Consider the following 25,166-nt stretch of genomic DNA (forward strand, 5'->3'; position numbering starts at 1 on the left):
TAAAAACAGTGTTCCTAATTCTTATTTGGTCAGTTCCTAATTGGTCAGTTTACAAAAGTCATGTATACAAAGGCCAACTTTCTGCAGTGTTACACATGGCCAATCAATACTATATTAAAGAGTAGGGCATAAATGGAACAGAATTCAATTCTCAGAGAATCTAGATATATTTTTATATAATGGTATGCTTCTGCAAAATTTATTAAACAAATGTGTTAAGCATATTTTTTTTAAAAAAAAGAGTACTGAGAATAATTTGTTTATATTTCAGATTGCAAAGAATCTACAAGCTAAGATTTACCAAACAGTCACATAAATACCATCAAATCAGATAGGAAAATAATTGTATCTTTTTAAATAAACTGATGAATTCAGACTCTAGTTCACAAATACAACTTTGTAAAGTTAAATCCAACACAATGTAGAAATGCAATAAGAAATAAGTGTGTCGTTCAAGAATCTTGAAAGATCTTGTACTGAATACAGAGCACTGAATCTCACCAAAATAAGAAACTAAAGACAGTAAAACTCAGGCTAAAACCATAAATTGTAACTGCCTAGCTTTCGCTCTTCATTCTGATAATGAATCATCCAACTGAAACATTGCCTTTGCTATTCTTACCACAGACACTTCATGATCTGCTATTTCCAGCATTTTGTTTTTATTTCAGGTGAAAAATTTTTTTTCAATAATTAAGACCTTGAAGCATCCAGTATTTCTTCCTGTTCTAAAAAGAACATTTCTTGGATTACATGTGTTCATTGCAAGCAAGGCCAGACAGAAATAGCTTCAATTATCTGTGTCTTTTTTAAAAAAATGGTCCCTGCAAAACATCTGTACCACATTAGTGATGAGTAGTATCTTAACGGTATCTGTTTCAGACCTCTGACATGTTACTAGTATTTTTCCCTTGACACTCAGCTGCTGAACACTTTCTTAACTTCACTATAATTATGAAGGAGTTGGCAGCACCACAATGGAAAAACATTGCATTGCAATATGAAACTTAAAAGTTGACATCTAATGACAGTTATTACACACAAAACAATAACTGCTGAAAAACAACAAAATAGCAAAGAATAGTCTACCAAGCGAATCTGTAAAGCTGTAAATAGGACTTATTTTTCTTTGTCCCTACCCAGATGACTTACCAGATTTACAGTTCCACATGGTGTGTTCAATGTCATCCACAAGAGCAAATAATAATTGTGACATTCAGTTGATATAAAATAAGAACAAAACCAGAAAATTGCCGGTTTTCATTACAAGGATACTGACCAACTTATCTTAATTTGAAATGAATCTTTTGAAAAATACCAAGTGCTTTATAAACAAAATTATACAACATAAACTGCTTGCTATTGTAATGTGCTAATCAATATTCAAAAGCGCTTTCAAGATCTTTCTCTGAACACACATGATAAATCAATTTGTAGTTTCAACACTAAAATTATTTTGGAACTCCCAATTTCTGTTATCCAGTCATAGTTAAAAAGTACACATTTCAGCTGTTTTCTGTGAAAAATGACCTCTATCCAACATTGCTTGATAGAAGCTAAGTATTGTGCCAAATCTAATTGGCAATTTTAAATGAACCGTTGCTATGCAAGTGGAAGCCCTGGATCTACCTGCATGTGTTACAAGTTCAGGAATGTGCTGATACATTTAAGGAGGCAAATCTGTTAGTTCTCCTGCCACTGGACTCCCAACCAAGCCCAACTCCTCATCAAGACTTAATGCAAGGCCCTACTGATTTTGAGGATTGCAGATTAGAGGGAAAATGGAAAAGCATTTTTAAAATTGTATCATTGTACTATTTTTAATCTTTTCATGTGTTTATACCTATTATTAACTATTTTAAAACTTTTTTAATTATTTGGATCCATTTTAATAGTTTTAAATGTTTCTGTTTAAATACATGTCAAGTTCTGCCTCCTGCTCTGCTTTCTGTCAAAGCCCATCAGGAGTTTTCAGGGATGGGATCTCAACACTTTGGCACCCAAGATCTAGTTGTCATCCAACCCAAGGATACGGAGAGCCAATTAAATTGGCCCCCAGCATCTGAGTTGAGCAGGACCCATCCCATCAGAAAAAGCTAGGTTTACAGTAGTCAAAAGTATAATATCAACAAATTTTAATAGTTCCTCAGTTACTTCCTAGAAGTAGGCTACTCAACTAAAGCTGGGACTAATAAATTTGTCTGCTGTTTAATGACAATCGTAAAATAATGGAATACATTAACTTTTATTCATTATCAGAATATTTGTAGATTATGTAAATATCACGAAATATAGAATTACATATCCATCAAGAATAGTAAATAAAAATATGACAAAAATGTTAAGGAATACTCAGCTTTAAAACTCTGATCCTGATTTTCAAAATCCTCCATAGTCTTACCCCCTACTCATCTATGTAATCTCCTCTAGCTTGACAATTCTTCAAATATAACCACTGCCATGGCACTACATTCTGGAGCTTACTTCCAAAACCTCTCCGACCAAGCCTTCAGCCATTTGTCCTAAAATCTCCTGATGTCACTTGACGTCATTTTTTTTTAATATAATGACAGTCCTGTGAAAGACTGGGATATGTCTTCGATATATTATAGATATTACATTATTGGAAGTTATTTTACTGCAAGTAGAGGTTGTTGTTATAAAAATAGGCAAGTAAACTTACATTTGTGAGAGAGACTGATTTACATTAGCGAGGGACACAGATTTACATTTAATGGATACACCCTATGCAGAAATTAAAAAATAACTTTAAACATGTAAGAATCTTAACAATATGCTGTTGAAATAAATCACAATAAATAGCTTATTTGCACATCCTTTAAATATATTGCTTTCTTAATTATTAAATATATGAATGGGTTTATCAAAATAATGTCAATCACATAGTTTACCTTGTCATAGGGCAAGAGTCCCCTCAACGGAAAGCGAAGTGTTGTTGGATCCAATTTCCAGGAATTACAGATTGCACCAGAGTTATTCACTACAGGCAAAAGACTGCAACGCCCTGGTCATTCAGCACATGGAAAGAAAGAAAAAGTACGTAAGATTTTGAAATAGGCCATTTACTTTTAAATTGCTCATAACATAAGATCAATTTTAATTCGTCCACAATTAAGAGACAGATTCCATTCTTACATTTAGATTCCAGTAGTTTTGTTTTAAAAGAAAATCTTAAAAGGTGACATTCTGACAATGATATTTTGATGAAAATCCAACGGAATTCAGTATAAACCTGATGAAAAAAGTATCCAGGTAGATAACTGGCAATGAAAAGTAACAAAATGGTGTGATAAAACTAAGTTTTATGCCAAAGGATGAGAAATTAGAATGGTGTATTTTAAGTGGAGGGAGGGGCTGGGACTTAAAAAGAGAAGGAAGTGGATACATTTATAGAGAAATTTCAGACTGCAGACTTTAGCAGCCAAAAAGCAATGCCATCAATAGTGGCACAATAGAAGGAGCAATGCATAATGACAGTCACACATTCAAATTGGAAGTGGAGTGAAAGTTAAAGATAGGAGCTGCAAGGAAATTAATGAAGTTAAACTAAAAATAAATTTAAATATAAACACGGGGTGATAGGAAACTTGCATATAATAGTGACTACACCTCAGAAATACATAGCACCATGTGACATCAATGGTGGGACGAAGGAACTCTCAGATCTTAAGTTGTAAGACTGAAGGAGAAAATGGAGATTGTGGGATAATCTGAACAAAAAAAAACACGAATTACATCTTAAAGGATCTACCATGGGATGTTCATAAATAATGTTTTACGATGCAATTAAAACTGCAAATAACTCATATTTCCCCCCAATTGTTCAACAATTGCACCAACATCTCCTCTTACTGCCCTGGACCACAACCCCACCACTGGACCCCAAGTTATCACAGTTCCTCAACAAATAAAAGTAATCTATGCTTGCACAGATCCAGGCACAGCTGATAAGCAGCATAACAATCAAGCACAAAAGAGCAAGCAGTGACCATTTCCAAAAAGAGAGTGTCTAACCACCTACCATTGACATTCAATGGCATAAGAGTACTCTCAGATCAACATCCGAGGTCACTGTCAACCAGAAACTCAACTGGACCAGCCGCATCAATACTGCGGCTACAAAAACATGTTAGAGGCTGGGTATCCTGTGGTAACTGACTCACTTTCAGACAGCCAAAGTCTTTCCACTATCTACAAGACACAAGTCAGGAGCATGATGGAATACTCTCCACTTGCCTGAATGAATACAGCTCCAACAACCGTCAGCAGACTTGATACCATCCAAAATAAGGCAGCTGGCATAACTGACACTCCATCCAACCCCCTAAACATTCATTCCCTCCGCCACCAGTGCACAATGCCTGGTATGCACAAAATACACTGCAGTTACTTGCCCAGGCTGCTCTGATAGCACCACCCAAATCCTACCACCATGGAGTAAAAGGGCAGCTGACGCATGGGAAAACCACCATTGATAGGTCCTCTTTCAAATTCCACACTATTCTGATTGGAAATGTAATTGGCAGTCCTTCATCATTGCCAAGTCCAACTCCTATAGAATCCTAATCAATAGCACCATGGGAGTACCTTCACTGGAAGGATTTCAACTGTTCATGGAAGCAGCTTGCCAGCACCTTCACAGGGGCAATTAGGAATACGCAGTACACCTGGGCCTCGCCCAGGTCTGGAAAAGTGAATAAACATATTAGGAAAAAAAAACATGCCCCAGATTGTCACTGATCTCATTTCCTCTAATGGATGTCTAATTTTTACTTGTGTCACACTGTGGGTGCTTCCTGAGCACAAACTGACCACAGGTCTTCAGTGCTTCCACCCCCCCTCCTCACTATTCTAAGTATTTACATATTTTGAGTCTTGCATACTTTTCTATTTTTCTGTTTACTGGTTCCTGATCTTACAACATTATCAAACGCAATATAATTAACTTGTCCTTCATCTCATCACAAGGAGTTCCTTTTTAACTCCTCATCCACTTTTACCTTCTCTATTTCTTCCTACAAACTATTTATTTATAACAGTTCCTCATTCTGACAAAACATTTTCAACCAGAAAAGGTAACCCTACCACCTTATTCTCAACACATTTGCCATCATCCCTATCACGTCTTTCTAAGATGTACAGTTTGAATTTAAAGCTGTTGAAAGGTTTAAAAACACTTTTACAGATGCCGACCAACTTTGTGTAGTTCTAAAACTTTTAATTTTATGTCGATTTTGAGGAAGTAAGGGTTTTTTCATTATAGAGTATTGGAAGGGATGCAAATGAAAAATAACAGCATTTAACGGGTAAGTGAATGAACACTTGAAGAGGAAATTTATTTGAAGGGGAAATTTATTTAAGATTACAATAAAAACAGCCAGGTGGTATCAGAATACATAGCTCTCACTTTGAGTTAGCACTGAGGGTACAATGAGCTGAATGACCTTCTTGTGGTCCAGTGATTGTTACATTATTATGATGAAGGATTGCCAATATATTTCCAAATTGGGATAATGAGGGATTGCATACCTATCATTCCTCAAACCAAAAACATCCAACATTATGTATTCCCACAAAAAACTGATCGTGCCCATGTCATAAATGAGCGAACCCATCTACTGTGACATCAGTATTCTATGTAAAACATGGAAATATTTAGCATAAGTTACCAACTAGAAACATCATACATGTAAATTGTGCCTTAGTATATAGAAAAGGCATATCCCACACAAGACGAATGAGGAGTTCTAAACTCTATATTTCCTGAAAAATAAATCGACCACATTACAATAATGAGACAAGTTTAAATCTCTATTGAAATTAAAATAACACAAAAACGGAGATGCTGGAAGAACTCAACTAGTCAAGCAGCACCTATGGAAAGAGAAATCAGTTAAGGCTTTATGTCAAAGATCCTTCATCAGAACTAATGAAGTTCAGATGAAGGGTCTTTAATCTGAAACGTTAACTGATTTCTCTCTCCATTGATACTGCTTGACTGGTTGAGTTCTTTCAGCCTCTCTGCTTTTGTTCAGATTCCAGTATCAGCAGTTATATTTTATTTTCCAAACTGTTATTACTGTTGAAATAACACAGACATGGTTTAAAAGAAACTCCACTTGAGATGTAATGCATTCATTAGTTCAAAGAATTGTTAATGCTCTTACCACATATGGAGTTTATTCGTGCTGTGGGTCTAAAGCTGTCCACAAAATCAGAAGCCAAGTTGCCTAGCAACTGCAAGCAAAATTATAAAACTGAATTTACACAAAATAAATCAAAAACTGCTTATCTTATAGAATTTATAAGAATTAAGTACAACTCTTAAAACATAAGCCAACCAGATCATGTCATCCAATTTCTGCTATGAATGAGAACTTTTAGATAAAAATATTTAATTTTGCTACAGAGAAGCTAGTGTATATACGCATTAGTAACAACATTTGAAATTGACTACACTAATTCACGTCATTTAACTGCATTTTTCAGCATTTCTAAAGATTTCCCTTCATTTAAAACATTGCTTTCAAAAATCAATATGTTCTAAAGCTATAACTTATTTCCTAAGAATTATGGCATTCTTGCTCTACATAAAAGAAAAAAAAAGCATAGCAGATATTTATAGCACAGGAGGCCTGTTCTGTTTATACCAATAAAAAAAAATGGAGCTACATAATTTACTCCCATTTCCCAGCCCTCACACAACAGCCTTGTAGATTACAGCTCTCCAAATGTATACCTTTTAAATGTGATCAGGTTTCTGCCTCCACCATCTTCTCTGATAGCACGTTCTAGACCCTTCTGCTCTTCAGCTGACATCTCCCCTAATCCTTCTACAATTAACTTAAATCTATATCACCAAGTTATTAGACCTAAGAAGGAAAATAGGTTCTTCCTCTTCACTGTGTTTAAGGCTCTCGTAAATTTGTGCACCTCAACTAAATACCCACTTGATATTCCTTGCTAAATATTTTGTGAAACATTTTGTTATTTCATTCCCTAATCAACATCACCACTCAATTCATAACTTTCTGTCAATCGCTAAGTCCATTATGCATGTACATTTACCTACACACACAAGCTGCACACTCGTGCCTCACTCTTAAGGTTCTCTTCAAAGCCACCTTGTCATATCACCCTGCATCCTTTGAGAAAATGAAGTGTAGTTGCAAATTAGCAAACTAATTTAAGGAATGATCAGCTGCTGAGCCATTTTGAGTATAAATGGACAGAAGATTTTGTATAGAGGCAAAAAAAAATGGTTAGAAAGCCACCCTATATCCTTCTGCACTTCCAGTAAACTAGGATTACAATATCTATAGGCCTCTGTTTAAACTCATTTATATTTATTGCTGAAAGGCCTTAAATGCACATCTTATGAAAGTTCAAATTGCTCCCACAATGTTATTGTTTCAAAATTGGATGTGAGGGGCCATTATTCAAGATATCACAAACTCAAAGAGCACCAGTTTAATAGAGTTTAATGTAGGAAATGAAGTCATGCACTTCAGAAGACGCATCAAAAGAACAAGTACAAAGCAGTAGGGTAGATTTAGTTTTTTTTTGTGCATGAAACAAAATATGAGCATGCAGGCAAGTATTTAAAAAGGCAAATGGCACATAAGCCTTTACTGCAGGGAGGGGGATTGGAGTTTAAAAATAGGACACAGAAACAGTTGTACAGGGTAGCACAAGGGCAGGCACGGTAGTGTAGCGGTTAGCACAATGCTATTGCAGCGCCAGCGACCCGGGTTCAATTCTCGCCGCTGTCTGTAAGGAGCTTGTACATTCTCCCCTTGACTGCGTGGGTTTCCTCCGGATGCTCTGGTTTCCTCCCACATTCCAAAGACGTACAGGTTAGGAAGTTGTGGGCATACTATGTTGGCGCAGGAAGCGTGGCAACACTTGCGGGCTGCCCCCAGAACATTCTATGCAAAGATGCATTTCACTGTGTGTTTTGATGTACATGTGACTACTAAAGAAATCTTATCTTAGGGTGCTAATGAGGCCATACCTGGAATACAGTGTGCAGTTTTGGTCCCCTTGTTTAGGGAAAGATATATACACATTGGAGGCAGCCCAGAATAAATTTACTAACCCAATTACTGGATGAGAGGGTTGTCCTATCACAAATGGCTAAAAAGGTTAGAATAGTTTTCTTTGGAGTTTAGAAGAATAAGAGATGATCTTATTGAAACATATAAAGATCCTATAGGGGTGTGACAGGGTAGATATTAAGATGTTTCTACTAGTGGGAGAGTCTCGGTGGGGGGGGGGGGGGAGAACGGGACACAGTTACAAGATAAGGGGGTAGTCAGATGCGCAAGAATTTCTTTTTGCAGATGATGAATCTCTGGAATTCTCTACTTCAGGAGGGTTGTGGAAGCTAGATCACTAGAGAGGATTTAAAGAGGAGGCAGATAATTTTTTGAAAGATTGGGGAAATTAGGGCTCCATGAAACTAGCACAGAAGAAGAGTCAGGGCCTTGGGCAGATCAGCCAAATTGAATAATAGACCAGGCTTGAGAAGGCAGGTAGCCTTTTTGCACTCCTATTTTCTTGTGTCCTGTTACTCACTCACTTTGCACCAGGATCACTGACAATAGAGAACATTAAGTGTTTCAAGTTTCTTTACTTCTTAATAAAAATACAGCAAGAATCCCTTACCCAATGAGACAACTTTCCTTCAGGATAAAGCTTCCTAATCTCAGTAACTGCAAAATATGCTGGTAAAAGACAAGCATTTCTGTCCAGGATATATGCCACAACCTGGAAAGAGTAATGGAAGGAACAGCCATTACATTCAAAAGAAAAATATTTCAACAAATCAATATAAAACAAAACAAATTCAAACATTGGTTCTTTCATCATAATAAATAAATTAGCTTAAAAGCAAATATTTGCACATGCTGGAATTGTAAAAAAAAGATTAGACTATTTGCTTGGCATTCATGATTACTGCATCAAGTATAAAAGGACATTATTTTCTAAAACGAACAAGCACAATCTTTTTAATCGCTCCTCAGCATTAACGTATCAACACGGGCCCAAACGACCTCAGATTTCTACTTAAGATTAGCTTCAAATATAGGAAAAGATACACCAAAAACTTACATCTTTGGCTGTTTGCAATTGCTGTACAACAGCAGAGCTGACAGTGTTGGGAATAGTTTGCATTTTCTCTAAAATTGCTTTCAACAGATCTCTTACACCCTAAAAAGAGATTAAATTGTGCTTTAAGGATTAATATTGACAAATATTCCTTGAAGCCCACTAGCCCAATGCATCCAAAATGTTATATAAATCTTTATTATCAATGAACACACAGTTAAGGTTCCAGTGTTATAATAACAAAACCACATTAGAATTGATAACATTCCCCAAAACTTAGTGGCACTATTTCAATCATTAGAGATAAAGAAAAAAATTAATTTAAGTAACATATTTTATTTGTAATTAGAAACTGCTACTAGCACCAAGGCGAGTTAATCAGTTCTTTGCATAGTACCTTGTAGTCAACACCTCCTATTATTTTTCGAATCAGTTTAAAGGTTAGAGCCCAAAGCTGCATTCTCTCCCATTCCAGACTTTCAGAGTTGATTAGGGATTCACAGACCAGTCTGGCAAAAAAAAATACAGAAAATCACTTCAAAATTTTTCCACAAAATGAACCTAACCATTGTTATCAAATACATTTGAGCTAATTTACAGATTATGGGATTTGATGTTACTTCCTAGGATGTCAGTAATCCAAATGTTACTCAAATTGTAATCAGAAAAAAGGAATCTCAAACACATTGTGGAACTTATTTTTAAAGATCACCACTTGGAGTAGTTAGCTAACATGTGACATACCCCATCTCAATCCTACAATTTTACTCATAGTTTATGCTAGGAAGAAGGAAAAACCCTCTGTTAAAGGGGACTTATCTAGAATGTCTAAATATTAGAGAAACAAAGGACTGCAGATGCTGGAATCTAGATGAAAAACACGATGATGCTGGAGGAACTCAGCAGGTCAAGCAGCATCCTAAAGGTATGAACATTGAATTCTTACTTTAAGTAATCCCCACCCCCTTCCCAACACCACTCCCCCCCCCAACCATGCTTCTTTTCTTCCCTTTCCTAGCCTCCTTTTTTTCTCCCCTTTCTCTCCTTACCTTTGACCCACCCCCGCCCCATTGGATCTGCTCTGCCCTCCTCCCCCGCACCTGCCTATCACCATCTCTTACCTGCATCTACCTATCACCAGCTTGTGCCCACCCTGCCTCCCCTCTTTTGTCCACCTATCATTGCTCTGCTTTTCCCTCCTATATACTGGGCTTCCCCTTTTCCTATCTTCAGTCCTGAAGAAGGGTCCTGACCAGAAATGTTGACTGCCTGCTTTTCTCCACAGATGCTGCCTGGCCTGCTGAGTTCCTCCAGCATCATCGTGTTTATGTCTAAATATTAATTACTTCATGTTCTGTAAATTAGTATTGAAAGCAGGCAATTCTGATCAGAGTTCAATTTTTAAGCATTCTTTCTCAAGAAAGAAATGTCTTACTTCTTCATTGAGACTGTTCTTTCATCATGGGAATGCTTTTTTTTAAATAGTGTTACCTCAAGTCACAAGGTATACTTTGAGCAGCACATCAAACTAGTGAACAGCTGCTGTGCTAGTCAAGTTGCTAGCACTAATGATCTGCTTGGGTATAAAATTAAAATTAGAGCTGAACCTGACCCAATCATGGCGAATATCAATCTGACTCAATCCCAAGACTAATTTTTTATATAAATATATATAAATAACCTGTCCTATCAATGCTATTTCATTGGGTCCCATTAGGCCCGGTCAGGTAGCCAGGTTAGCCAGGAGAAGTAGGAGTCACTTCCTGTGCTATATGCATTCTCCTGGCTATTTATGGGCAGTCAGCTCAATCTGATCACACAGCACTGAGCCTAGTGTATTCATTTATAAATATCTACCTCAGCTTGATTTGATGCCAACCAGAGCATTTATTTTATTGTTGATACCCAACCTGAACCTGAACTGCATCATTTGGTCACATCAGGTTCAGGCTGAGTAGCCAGCCTCCAGATGGTACATTGCACAGCATCATGAACTGGTGTAAAATGTCAAAGCCTGACCATAGTATTCAAGAACACAAATGAAATTTTAATAAGGTTAAATAAGTCCTGTGAGGCTATTCCCCAAATGGTCAAGGAAAGTGCTAGTGGCTGGCTTTGCTGTCGAGAATATTCATGAAATGAGAAGAGTACCTCCCATACCACAACATTTCGTGTGATAAAAACATGGCAAAAAGCTACAGTAAGAAGGCAGATAAACTAAAAAAAAACTCACTTTCAAATTAAGCCACATTTGAAAGCAGTGAATATCAAAATATTAACAGAAAATAGCAATTAAGTGCAGAAGAGGAATTATTTCAAATGTTATGCATTTGATTTTTTGATAAATTTAAATCGTTTATCCAACATATAATTAAAATATTTTGCTTTCTTCTTTCAGTTATACCTGGGGGGTAGCAGTCCACTTTCAACAGCCATAGCCAAGCAGTCATACAGAAAGGAAATCCTCTTGGGGTTGTGCTGTCCATGAATGAAGCGAACAATCCACTGCACACACTGTTCATGAGATTCCTGGCATTCAAAAGTATTTATCAATGTATCAATGAAGAACTTTTATGCAAAATGAAGTTAACTGTAACTGAAAACATACTTCAGGAAAATACCGATTTTTGAATTCTAACCTGAGGGAGTGTCACCCAGAGTTGTCTGAATGCTCCAAGACAACTGATCAGCTTGGTTCTCTCATCTTCAGCTGTGTCCATAAACATACTATGAAAGATTTGTTTAAAAGTTATAGTTGACTTCAGATGTCCTTAATATACATTTATAAACAAATACAAGTATTAGCACAAGACAATTAACAGCCAAGTGGTTAAGTTCAGTAAAGAAAACTGCAAACACTTATTTAATAAAATCTATACCGCAGCTCCCATTCAACCCCAAAAATCATTATTTAGAAGTAGCCAACATGCCTTTTGCGTTTACTTAAGTGGTATTATATTTACTCAGCTGTATTCTTCTGGTTAGGTTATTCTGTTGATGCACTTGATTTTAACTGCCAATTGGATGTTTGATCAATAATAACACCCTGCTTCTGAGTACTATAGTTTTTATTACTGAAGCACTTTGGAAATTAATTGCAGGACTAACCACACTCTAAATGGTCATATAAAAGATACCAAACTTGATGAAGAGAATGAGAAGAGTGGTGAGTTACAATTGGTTCACATCAATGTACACATGAACACCGATCCCATATATGTGGATTATACTTCCACAGAACAATTTGCAAGCCAATTTCAAGTCCAGACCAGGATATTGATGTAATAAGTTGTTAAAAAGCAAATAGTGAACATAGTGCCTAGTTCACAATAAATATTTTCTGCAGTAGGAAAACTGCAGGATTTGATGGCTCTTGATCCACTAGCAGAATACGAGGAAAAATTGGTGGGCAGATTAAATGGATTGGGAAGGAAGGTGACAGGCTTATGCCAAAATACTGATCAAAAGATCAAAGAGATTAATGAAGTGGAGACCCACGAAACTGCAGATTAATGGTTGGGGTTGCTGTTTTGGACAAACAAAATGCAGGATGGTGTTAGGGAGGCAATGAAGTTGTAATGAAGAGGTAACAGAAAAGGAAAGAAAGAGGTATTCAGGGCCTAAGAGAACAAAAGAAGAAACTAAATGAAGTGATAGACTGAACTCTGAAGTAATTGTTAAAAACGCAACACAAATGTATGTTTGAGATTTCAGAGGGAATAGATTCCCTGGCGAACAGATGACATAAACTGTGTAAAGATGAAGAGTAGTACAAAGAATTCAACTTATTGATAGGGTGGAGTCAGCTTGGAAATATTCATAAACTAATGTCTGAGCTTAAAGTCAGTTTAGGAATACGTATGGTTCCAGAAGAAGCTGCTTGAAAGAAAATAAAGACAATGTACATAGCAGTCTTCATTACCTCAAGACATCTTAAAGCATCATTACAGTCAATGGCTTTGAAAATATTGCCAATATTATAATATAGAAAACATAGATGCCAATATAGTTACAGGAATTGAGGGTTAAGGGGGATTGACACAAAGCAATGAGGCCAGGAGAAGATCAGTCACGTTCACTTCGAATGCCAGGGCAGGCTTGACGGGAACCATGTGGCCTACTCCTATTTCATATGTAAGCTTGCACAAAGAGAAACATGAGAATTTTTTTCATTTCTTCAAGCTTCACTTCTTGAGAGAACAGAGGGGACCTTGGTTTAATGTCTCAACCAAAAGGCAAGCATCAGTGAGGTCATTGGTGGAAGATGTCCAGTAGAATCAACAAGCTTAGTATTTTGTTTGTCAGCAGTGAGCCAAGAGAAGTCAAACAAAGACTAATTGCAGTAAACTTGCATAATATTCTTTTTGTTATGCAACTAAAAGTGAAAACTTGGCTTTACAATTCCTGTGCCACAATAAACAATCAACTCTACAGATTACTAGTGATCATGCAGTGCAAAATGCCCTAAAATTCTATCTTGCTTGCTGTCAACTCCAAAACATTCCGCTTCACCCAAGTTAATGGAATGAAATGTGCAGTCAAATACATCAGTGAAAAATACTCAACACAAGTTTAGTGCCACTAACCAAAGAAGTTTCTGATCCTTACTTTCTTCACACCTTATCAACAAAAACTGGTGTGTGTGTGTGTGTGTGTGTGTGTGTGTGTGTGTGTGTGTGTGTAAATAAACTTCTTACACAGAATATACAACTGCCACTTGCAGTGACTGTTGATGGTATACAAGAAAATTTGGAGCCATTGATAAATATCAGATACAAGATCAAGAAAATGCAGAAGTGAATATAGTTTTATTTTACATTTCATTGAGTTGTCTGCTTCAGGCATTATGTTAGATGATATATACCTGTCATTTTATTAAATGCAAATATTGTTTTACAACTTAAAAAGTAAATTCAGTTCAAGCAGGTGGAGCCAATTCTAATAAATTTATTGTAATTGTGGCTCACTTGCAATTACCTGCAGATCAAAATTGCTAAGATGTGAAAGTATACACTCACCCAGCAAATGCTTCCTCAATTATTTCAGTTTTCTGCAAAAAAACAATAGGCTTATGAAATTTGGATTAAAGCAAGGAATACTCACCAGCCTAATAACTAAAGGAAAAGAATGCAGGTTGCTGAGGAGGAACAAAAAAAATACAGCTAAAACAGAAGTTGTTAAACTGTCAATAAAAATAACTGGGAAATGGCATACAGTCCTCAAAGTACTTCCACTGAGCTGGCTTTTCAAAAGCATTTTTACAACCAATAGGTGACAAGTAACCTTTGGGTCACAAAACTGCTAGGCAATGACCATCTCCAACAAGTGAGAATCTAACAACCTACACTTGACATTCAATGGCATTACTGTCACCAGGTAATCTACCATCAACTTCCTGGGGATCCAGAAACTCAAATGGACCAGCCATATAACTATCACAGCTACAAGAGCACATCAGAGACTGGGTATTCTGAGGTGAGTGAACCATTTTCTGACAACCAAAAGCCTTTCCACTATCTACAAAGCACAAGTCAGGAGTATGATAGAATACTCTCTGCTTGCCTGGACAAATGCAGTGCTAACTCTCAAGAAGATTGGCACCACGCAGGACCAAGCAGCCCACTTAATTGGCACCCCGTCCACACCCTTTGCATTCATTCCCTCCACCACAAGCACACCATGGCTGCAATAACACATGTTTAGTGCCACCATCTACAAAATACACTAACAAAAAATATACTGCATTTACTTGTCAAGGATATTTCAACAACCTCACAAACACACGATCTCTACCATTAAAGAGGACAAGATCAGCAGGTACTTCAGAATATCACACCAGCAGGTCACCATGTAAACTGCACACCATCCTGACCTGGAACTATATCATCAGTCCTTTATGGTCCATGGATCCAAATGCTGGAACTCCCTTCCCAAAAGTAGTGTGGGAGTACCTGCACTATGACTGCAGTGGTCCAATAAGATGGCTCACCACCACCAGCTCAAAGGCAATTGAGGGTGAGCAACAAATGCTAGCCTTGCTAGTGGTGCCTAGATCCTGAAAATGAAATAAATATTAAATGAAATTATTGACAATTATGTTTGTGAGAAACATAAATCAAATATTGATGTACATGAGACAACTCACGTAATTTCTGAGCTCAATATAAAAGCTTAACACAATTAATCAATAGAGCTAGTAAATATTTTGCAAGAAAAAATATAAGTCTCCTTGTCAAAAAGCAAAAACTGAAGATGCTGGACATCTTAAAGAAAAGAAAATACTAAAAATACTCAACAGTCAGGCAGCAACAATGGAGAAAACACAGTTGATATTTGAGATAGAGGACTTTTCATCAGAATTTGGGAAACTTAAATCATACTTTTAAGTTGATAAAAGGATGGACAGAATGAGACTGAAACATGCAAATAGGTTGGTGGTGGGTGAGGTGTGTTAATTGCAGATATTCTATCTAAAAATGCAAATAGAAGGGAATGAATGAAGACTGAAGGGAGATGAGAAAAATGCTGGAACTGTGAAATACAGAACATTGTTGCTGCTGGAAATCTGAAATAAAAAAAGAATGCTGGAAATGTCCAACAGGTTAGGTAACATCTGTGGAGAGAAAAAAAATTACAGGTTAATGATTTTTTTTAAATCAGAGCTGAGCAATTTGGTAGATTGGTTTATTATTGTCACGTGTACCAAGGTACAGTGAAAAACTTGTCTTGCATACCGTTCATACAGATCAATTCATTACAACAGTGCATTAAGGTAATACAAGGTAAAATAGAACAGAATGCAGAATAAAGTGTCATAGTTACAGAGAAAGTGCAGTGCAGGTAGACAATAAGGTGCAAGTTCATAACAAGCTAGATTGTGAGGTGAAGAGACCATCTTTTTGTCCTTGGGGATCATTCAAAAGCCTTATAACAGCAGGATAGAAGCTGTCCTTGAGCCTGGTGGTATGTGCTTTCAGGCTTTTGTATCTTCTGCCTGATGGGAGGGGGAGAAAAGAGAATGTCTGGGGTGGATGGGGTCTTTGATAATGTTGACTGCTTTACCAAGGCAGCGAGAAGTGTAGATAGAATTCCTGGAGGGGAGGCTGGTTTCTGTGATGTGTTGAGCCATGTCCACAACTCTCTGCAGTTTCTTGTGGTCACGGGCAGAGCAGTTGCCGTACCAAGCCTTAATGCATCCGGATAAGATGCTTTCTTTGGTGCACTGATAAAAATTAGTGAGGGTCAAAGGGGATATGCCAATTTCCTTGGCCTCCCAAGGAAGTAGAGGCGCGGGTAGAGCTTTCTTGGATATAGTGTCTGCATGGTTACAGGACAGGCTATTGGTGATGTTCACTCCCAGGAACTTGAAGCTCTCAACCCATTCAACCTCAGCACCATTGATGTAAACAGGACCATGTGCACCACCCCCCCTTCCTGAGGTCAATGACCAGCTCTTTTGTTTTGCTGACATTGAGGTTGTTGTCATGACATGTCACTAGGCTCCCTATCTCCTTCCTGTACTCCCGTTACAGTTCCAAAGTGGAAAGACTGGTTATCTGAAAATGAATTCATTGTATAGTCCTGTGGACCGTAAAGTGCCTAGTTAGAAGATTAGGTGCTGTTCCTCAAACTTAAGTTGGACTTCATTACAACTGTACAAGATAAAAAAATATGGAGGTCAGAGTGAGAGTGGAATGTAGAATTAAAGCATCAGGCAACTGGAAACCCAGGGTCAGTTTTAACTGAACAGAGGTGTTCTGCAAAATGATTACTCAACTGGTGTTTGGTTTCTCCAGTGTGGAGCAGAGCACACCATGAGCATCAAACTAAAGTGTAAGGAAATCACTGCATGTTTGGGTCCCTGGATGGTGGGTAGAGAAGTAAAAGACGGAGTGTTGCACCTTCTGAAGTTACAATAGGAAGGCATCGTGAGGAAAGTATGTACCGTCAGTTAAAAATAGTGAACAAAACTGAAACACCCGAGTTTTCACAATTTTTTCTGCAAATTTCAGAAAGCTCAGCATTCAAATTCAGAAACTGCCATTGAAGGACTTGCAGTCACATCTGGGCTACGAAGTATCAAAAATCACTGAACTACTCAACTGCTTTCACTCTCTATCTGAAGCTGCCATGATAGGCAAATGAATCCTGAAACTAGCACCACTGTTTTCCACGTTGCCAAATTTAATCTTTCCCATTATTTTCCATAGCTTTAGTCCTTGCACAAAGGTGAAACTTGCACTCGAGCAGTGAGCGTTGCCAGGTTATTCAATCACTGAGGCCACATAATCCTGTCTTCATTTCAAGTGAGCAATCACAAATTTGCAAGTATTTTAATCCCACCCCTTCTCCCTCCCCCAACTCTCCACCTACACCCATCTCCCAATCTCTCACCCTGGAATCCTTCACCCAAACTCCCTCCCTCCCTCCCCCCAAATCCCAAATCCATCTACTCCTCCTCCTCCCCCCTCCTTTCCCCTCCTCCCCAACTTCCTGGGCTCTTCCCCTCTTTCTCAGACTCCCACTCACCACCACCTCCTCGAAGATACTTTGCAGCTGCGTCTCCATGGAAACGGCCATCTTCCTCACTTGAGCCGCCTGCTCTCCCTCTCCCCATCGAAAGCGCGGACAGTTTCCGCTTCCTGTATCGCCGTCGCCTCTCATCCTCCGCCCTGCCGCAAGGGCTCGGCCACCTTGGTTCCGGGACGCTCAGAGGCTGGGCTGCGAGTCGGACGCCGGCTACAAGAGGCGCGGCGGCGTCAGAGGCTCAGGGGCGCTCCCCCGGGATCCGTTCCCGGGGCTGCAGCGAACGGCGCCGCCAGTTGCGCCTCCGTCATTCGGCGGGGCCAAGTGTGTCAGGAGTTGGACGCCCGTGCCCGGCGCCCCCTGCGGCCACCCCGCGACACGGCAGCCGGAGGACCCCCATCCTCGGCGTCGCCACACACCCCTGATTCCCAGTCACATCTCCCCGGCGTCAGAGACCTTCCCACCCCACCCCCGGGGACTCACACCTCCTCTCCCCACCCCACCCCACCCCCGGGGACTCACACCTCCTCTCCCCACCCCACCCCCGGGGACTCACACCTCCTCTCCCCACCCCCGGGGACTCACACCTCCTCTCCTCTCCCCACCCCACCCCCGGGGACTCACACCTCCTCTCCCCACCCCACCCCCGGGGACTCACACCTCCTCTCCTCTCCCCACCCCACCCCCGGGGACTCACACCTCCTCTCCTCTCCCCACCCCACCCCCGGGGACTCTCACCTCCTCTCCTCTCCCCACCCCACCCCCGGGGACTCACACCTCCCCGGCGTCAGAGGCCTCCCCTCCCCACCCACCCCACCCCAGGGGACTCACATCACCCCGGCGTTAGAGACCTCCCCACCCCACCCCAGGGGACTCACATCTCCTTGGCGTCAGAGGCCTCCCCTCCCCACCCCACCCCAGGGGACTCACACCTCCCCGGCGTCAGAGGCCTCCTCTCCCCACCTCTCCCCACCCCTCCCCAGGGGACTCACATCTCCCTGGCGTCAGAGACCTCCCCACCCCACCCCTCCCCAGGGGACTCACATCACCCTGGCGTCAGAGACCACCCCACCACACCACAGGGGACTCATATCACCCCAGTGCCACAGGCGAGGCACAAGCTCCACACTCCAATCTCTGCACTGCCCGTTTCTATCTCCTACCCAAGATCCACAAACCCAACTGTCCTGGTAGGCCCATTGTTGCCGCTTGCTCCTGCCCCACTGAACTCGTGTCCTCATATCTTGACTCCATTTTTGTCCCCCCTTGGTCCAGTCCCTTCCCACCTATGTCTGTGACACTTCGCGTGCCCTGCATCACTTCAACAACTTTCAGTTCCCCAGCCCTGACCGCCTCATTTTCACTATGGACGTCGAGTCCCTTTACACTTCTACCCCCCATCAGGGGGGCCTTTAAGGTTCTCCGCTTCTTTCTGAACAGCAGACCCAACCAGTTCCCCTCCACTGCCACCCTCCTCCGTCTGGCAGATCTGGTACTCACTCTCAACAACTTCTCTTTCGGCTCCTCCCACTTTCTCCAGACCAAAGGTGTAGCCATGGGCACTCGCATGGGCCTCAGCTATGCCTGCATTTTCATCAGCTACGTGGAACAGTTCACGTTCGAAGCCTACACTGGTAACGCTCCCCAACTCTTTCTCCACTACATTGACGACTGCATGGGACTGCTTCCTGCACCCATGCTGAGCTCTTCAATTTCATCAACTTTGCCTCTAACTGCCACCCTGCCCTCAACTTTATTTGGTCCTTCTCTGAGATCTCTCTCCCTTTTCTTGATCTCTCTGTCTCCATCTCCAGAGACAGATTAACCACAGACAGCTTTTACAAACCCACTGACTCCCAGTTACCTTGACTACACCTCTTCCCACCCTGCAACTTGCCAGGATGCCATCCCTTTCTCTCAGTTCCTTCGCCTCTGCCGCATCTATTCCCATATTGAGGCTTTCCATTCCAGGACATCAGATGTCCTCTTTTTTCAGTAAACAGGGTTTCCCTTCCACCACCATCAATGCAACCCTCAGTTACTCCATTTCCCGTATGTCTGCCCTCACCCCATTAACCCCCCCCCTGACATAACAGGGACAGGGTCCCCTTGTCCTCACCTACCACCCCATGAGCCTCCCCATCCAACACATCGTTCTCCGCAACTTCCTCCACCTCCAATGGGATCCCGTCACCAGGCGCATCTTCCGCTCACCCCTTCCACTTTCCGCAGGGATCACTCTCTCCACAACTCGCTTGTCCACTCGTCCCTCCCTACTGATGACCCTCATGACATTTATCCCTGCAACTGTGCAAAGTGCTACACCTGTCCCTCCACCTCCTCCCTCACCACCATTCAGGGCCCTAGACAGTCCTTCCAGGTGAAGCACCGCTTCATCTGTGCTTCATCTACTGTCATTTATTGCATCCGGTGCTCTCGGTGTGGCCTCCTCTATGTCGGTGACTGTTTCGTCGAGCACCTTCGCTCTGTCCGCCGCAAAAGCCAGGATCTCCCAGTGGCTAGCCACCTATTCCACATCCCACTCCCATACTGACATACCCTTCCAGGGCCTCCTCTATTGCCACATTGAGGCTAAACGCAGGTTGGAGGAACAACACCTCACATTCCACCTTGTGAGTCTCCAACCTGATGGCCTCAACGTTGATTTCTGTAACTTCCAGTCACCCGTCCCCTCTTTCCCCCACCCCTTTTTGTCCCCCCCTTTTGTTTTCCCTCATTCCTGTGGCCCCCTCACCCCTTCTCTTTCCCCTCCCTCACCCACATGACCTGCCCATCTATTCCCCACCTTCCCTTTATTCCATGCTCTACTGTCGTCTCCTACCGGATTCCTCCCTCTTCAGCCCTTTGCCTCTTCTACCTATCACCTCTTCTACCTATCACCTCTTCTACCTATCACCTCTCAGCTTTTTACATCATTCCCTTTCATCCCCCCTCCCCCACCCACCTACCTTCCCCTCTCACCTGGACTCACCTATCACCTGCCAGCTTGTGTTCCTCCCCTCTCTGACCTTATTCTGGCTTCTGCCCTCTTCCTTTCCAGTCCTGATGAAGGCTCTCTATATTTCCCTCCATAGATGCTGCCTGACCTGCTGAGTTCCTCCAGCATTTTGTGTGTGTTGTGTGTGTGTTGCTTATTTTATTAATCACTACTTATGACCATACGTAAAACAAAAGTAAAAATGTTAGTACGTTAGAATTCAAAAATGTTAAACCTTGAATGTTAACCCCAAAAACTAAACTCTTCGTGTGTGTGTGTGGCAAAGTCCCAAACTCCAAGTTCAGGAATGGTTCTTAAAGTTCAGTTCCGCAAGCCATAAGGTGAAACGTGAGCAAACGCTTCTTCAACAACCACCGTTGTCTGAAGATAAGATGTAGACGTAGAGAAACATAGGGAGAGTAATTACGAAATCCAGATGTTCCAGGATGGAACCCAAACGACACTTCAGTGTTTACTCGGTAGTGACTTCCTCACCCCGAAAAGCATCCGAATCGTGGTCGTCCACACACAAATACTTGTTTCCTTCTACAGGTCAGCAGCAAAGTGAACTCCACCGGATTACTTCCAATTTCCATACATGGATTTCAGTGGCAGACACAGATATTGTTTCTCATCCATCGAGAGAGAACACTAGCAGGCTGGTGTCTCTCTCCCTCCTCTCTCTCTCTCTCTCCTTCTAACTTCTTCAACAACGTCATTACGTCCTTTATCTTCTATTGACGTAAGCACGCGCCACACACACATACACACACACTCTCTATCTTAAAGGGACTTTCACTGAGTCCGTAACATGGCGCCCAACGTGGGGCTCGAACCCACGACCCTGGGATTAAGAGTCCCATGCTCTACCGACTGAGCTAGCCGGGCTGTGTGTGTTCTGCAGAATCTCTTGTGTCTATTGATGTCACCTGGGGTTTTATTTCTTTACATGATCTGTGCATCACTGGTAAGGTCTGCATTTATTACCCATCCCTAATTGCCTTTGAGACTTGGATGGTGACCTTAAACTGCTACAGTCCTTCTGGTGAAGGTACTCAAATGGTGCCCTTTGGAAGAGAATTCCAGGATGAGTCAAGGAACAGATGTATCTCCACGACAGGATTCTGTGCAAAACTTGCATAATGTATTTTCATTAAATTAGATTTAGAACTTTTATATACAACTTTGGTAGCACTTAGAAGATAAAAATGCAGTTGAGCAGAACTGACACGGACTTGTGGATGGGAAATCATGTTTGACTATTCCATTGGAGTTCCTTGAGGATGCATCTTGCCAAGGAGATAGATGGAAGGGAACCAGAGGATGCCTTGTGTGTAGATTTTCGGAAGGCTTTCAATGAGGTGCCAGACAGGAGGTTGCTGAACAAAATGGAAATGGAGGTAATACACTGATGTGGACTGAGAGTTGGTTATCAGATAGGAAATAAAGAGTAAATATAAACAGGTTCTCCCTGGGTTGGCAGACTGAGTAGCAGAACCCACAGAGATAAATGCTTAGGCTTCATCAAATAACAATCTATATTAAGGATATTTCTGAAGGAACCAAATGCAACATTTCCAAGTTTGCTGATAAGGTGAAAATAAGTGAGAATCTGAGTAGTGAAGAGACTTTAGAGGATACATACAGGTTGAACAAATGGACAAGATCATGGCAGATGAAGTACAATGTGGAAAAATGAGAGGTTATCCACTGTGGTAGAAAAAATAGCAAATGTTGAGAGATTGGGAAGTGCTGATGTTCAAAAGAACTTGGCAGTTCTCCTACAAAGTAACTGAAAGCTAATGTTCAGCGCAGCAGGCAATTGGAAAAGCAAATATTACTTAGTAGAGGACTTGAGTACAAGCAAAGATGCTTTACTACAATTATATCAGGCCTTGTAAGCGCAATTTTGGAATATAGTGCACAATTTGGGTCTTTTTATCTGAATAAGCTTCATCAGGTAGGCTCCTGGGATGGCTGGTCTGCCATAAGGGGAATAGGCTGGACATATATTCTTCAAAGATCAGAAGAGTGAGAGGGGACCTCCGTGAAATGTATACAGTTCTTAAGGACTCAACAGTCAAGCTACTTGAAGAGTTTCTCCTGGCTGAGGAGTGGTGACAGTCTCAAAGTAAGGACATTTGGGACTCAAAATCAAGAGAATTTTTTTTCACTGAGTGGGTGGTGAATCTTTGGAACGCTTTACCCAAGAGCATTGTGCAGGCTTTGTCATTTTGTTCATTTGAAATGCATTTTGATAGATTCTTGGACACTGGGGGAATTGAGTGATATGGTGAATACGTGTAGAGGTAAAAGATTAGCCATGATCTTGTTGAATGGTGGAGCAGGCTCAAGGGGCTAAATACCCTACTACTATTTCTTGTGTTCTTTCTTATAATAATTTGGGCAGCACCGTGGTGCATTTAGTAGATCTGCAGCCTTAGCTCCAGCAACCCAGTTTCAAACCTGTCCTCCAGTGCTGCCTGTGTGAAGTATGTTTGTTCTTCCTGTGACCCCGTGCACTTCCTCTGGATGCTCTGGTTTTCTCCCAGGTTTCAAAGGCATGGGTTGGTGGATTAATTGGCCAGTGTAAATTGCTCCTAGGTGAGTGATAGGATATAGGAAGAGTTAATGCGAATGTCAGGAGAATAAAATGGGATTAGTGTAGAATTAGTGGTCGGCATGGACTCAGTGGGTCCTGTTTCTGTGGTGTGAGTCGATGAACTTACATTTAATTTTCTGTGTAAATTGAAATTCGTGTACCTTAGGTACAGCAATAACTGTCTTTTACAAAAGCTTAATAATATCATAGCTGGTCTTTAGAGAAACTTAAATGTGATCAAACCAAGTGAATGTAGCTTTATGAAAGGTAAATCATGTTTGACAAATTTGCTGGAGTTCTTCAAGGATGTAACAAGTAGAGTCAATAGAGGGGAACTTGTAGGTTTAGTGTATTTGGATTTCCAAAAGGCATTTGACAAGGTGCCATAGTAAAGGCTGGCGCAGAAGATAAAAGCTCATAGTATTCGCAGAAATCTGTGAATATGGATCAAAAATAGATTATCATATTAACTCAGAGTTGGAATAAACAGGTCTTTTTTAGGCTGCAATGATATAACTAGTGGAATACCCCAAAGATCAGTTCTTGCCCCCTCAATTATTTTTGATTTATATGAATGACCTGAAGAAGTAGGCAGAGTGCAAAGTATCTGAGTTTGCTGATGACATGAAAATATGTCAGAGGGCAAGTTGCAATGGAGATATTTAGACTCCGCAACTGGATATAGATAGTTTGAATAAGTGGATGAAAACTTGACAAATGGAGTTTAATGTGGGAAAGTGTGAGGTCATGCACTTCACTAAGAAGAACCTAAAGGCAGCCTGTTATCTAACTGGAGAAACAGTACAGATGAGAAAATTACAGAGACTTTTAGGAGTTCTTGTGCAAAAGTCACAAAAAGTTATTCCAAGAGGTTTGGAGTTTAAAAAAAAGGGACGTGTTGTTATATTTCTATAGGGTACCAGTGAGACCACAGAAAGCATCTGTAGAGGAAATGGACAATCAACATTTTGGGTCAAGATCCTTCATGAATCTAGATAAAGGGTCTCAAAGTGAAACACAGGCTGTCCATTTCCCTCCAGAGATGCTGCCTGACCCACTGAGTTCCTCCAGCAGTTTGTTTTTTTGCTTCTAATTACTTATGTCCCAACAAGAAACTGTTATTAAGATATCTTTATTAATCACATGTACATCGAAACAACACAAAATGCATCTTTTGCGTAGAGCTTTCTGAGGGCAGCCTGCAAGTGTCACCACGCTTCCAGCACCAACATAGCATGCCCAAAGACGTACTAGGCTAGACACCCAATATGTGTGGTGTTTGCATCCTTTATGCCTGTTCAGGCACTTTTGTAGGACTTTGAATGTATTAGAGAATTCTTCCTCAAGTACACATGGACTGAAACATTGCTGGTTAATCTCTTGTGTGTTGCTTTCAGTGTGATTTTTTCTCTTCTTCCTTCACCCTTATTTAAGATCTTCAGTTTTTTTTAATCCATAAAATAGTTCATTGTTGGGTCCTGGAATTGCCAAAAATCCTTAGCCTATTAGGCTACGTGGAACATGCAAGACAAAAATGCTTCGATTGTTTTTTAATGATTAGTGAGAACCATTTCGTGTTGAGAGTGTGGTTGCCCAAAGTCCCATTGCAGCCTCTTAACTTTGTGTGCTATTCTGTCAGGCGCAGAGTCCCTGATCATTCTTCCATGTACCCTATGATCAGAAGTGCATCTTTTATTATGTACAGTTCACTGATGACCCATGAATCACAACTCCAAACAGCTACTAAAATAACGTACGTGCTAATATGCATGGGTGTTTCCTCTTTATGAAAGTTGTTTTGAGAAACAAGATAGGAGATCAAGGATGTGTTTATAATTTTAAAAGTAGGTTGTATTGATTACTCTTTGACCATTGATAGGGAAACATAATAGTTGTAGATTAATGGAA

At 40.7% G+C, this 25,166-nt stretch overlaps 2 protein-coding genes and 1 non-coding gene across 7 annotated transcripts in view; 1 reads left to right on the top strand and 2 right to left on the bottom strand.

Moving 5' to 3' along the window:
- med23 (mediator complex subunit 23) overlaps window positions 1-17,969 on the bottom strand; it is a 64,878-nt gene extending 46,909 nt beyond the window's left edge. For all 5 annotated transcript variants that reach the window (XM_052024222.1, XM_052024221.1, XM_052024223.1 and 2 more), the window contains exons 1-9: window positions 17,662-17,969; window positions 14,151-14,182; window positions 11,772-11,859; window positions 11,537-11,661; window positions 9,530-9,641; window positions 9,136-9,234; window positions 8,689-8,790; window positions 6,189-6,258; window positions 2,913-3,025 (exon numbers count right to left, since the gene is read on the bottom strand). In XM_052024222.1, coding sequence (XP_051880182.1) covers window positions 2,913-3,025; window positions 6,189-6,258; window positions 8,689-8,790; window positions 9,136-9,234; window positions 9,530-9,641; window positions 11,537-11,661; window positions 11,772-11,859; window positions 14,151-14,182; window positions 17,662-17,796 — 876 coding nt within the window. In that variant the 5' untranslated portion in view covers window positions 17,797-17,969. The remainder of the gene's footprint in view (window positions 1-2,912; window positions 3,026-6,188; window positions 6,259-8,688; window positions 8,791-9,135; window positions 9,235-9,529; window positions 9,642-11,536; window positions 11,662-11,771; window positions 11,860-14,150; window positions 14,183-17,661) is intronic.
- A 1,244-nt stretch (window positions 17,970-19,213) lies between these two features.
- Window positions 19,214-25,166, top strand: part of LOC127575212 (ectonucleotide pyrophosphatase/phosphodiesterase family member 3-like) — an 80,966-nt gene continuing 75,013 nt past the window's right edge. Inside the window, exon 1 of the mRNA XM_052024917.1 lies at window positions 19,214-19,292. Coding sequence (XP_051880877.1) covers window positions 19,214-19,292 — 79 coding nt within the window. The remainder of the gene's footprint in view (window positions 19,293-25,166) is intronic.
- On the bottom strand, window positions 21,472-21,544 carry trnak-cuu (transfer RNA lysine (anticodon CUU)). Its single transcript has one exon. It is a non-coding gene; the product is annotated as a tRNA-Lys (tRNA).

The sequence above is a fragment of the Pristis pectinata genome, chromosome 10 (assembly GCF_009764475.1).
Source record: "Pristis pectinata isolate sPriPec2 chromosome 10, sPriPec2.1.pri, whole genome shotgun sequence".
Taxonomy (NCBI): Eukaryota; Metazoa; Chordata; class Chondrichthyes; order Rhinopristiformes; family Pristidae; genus Pristis; species Pristis pectinata.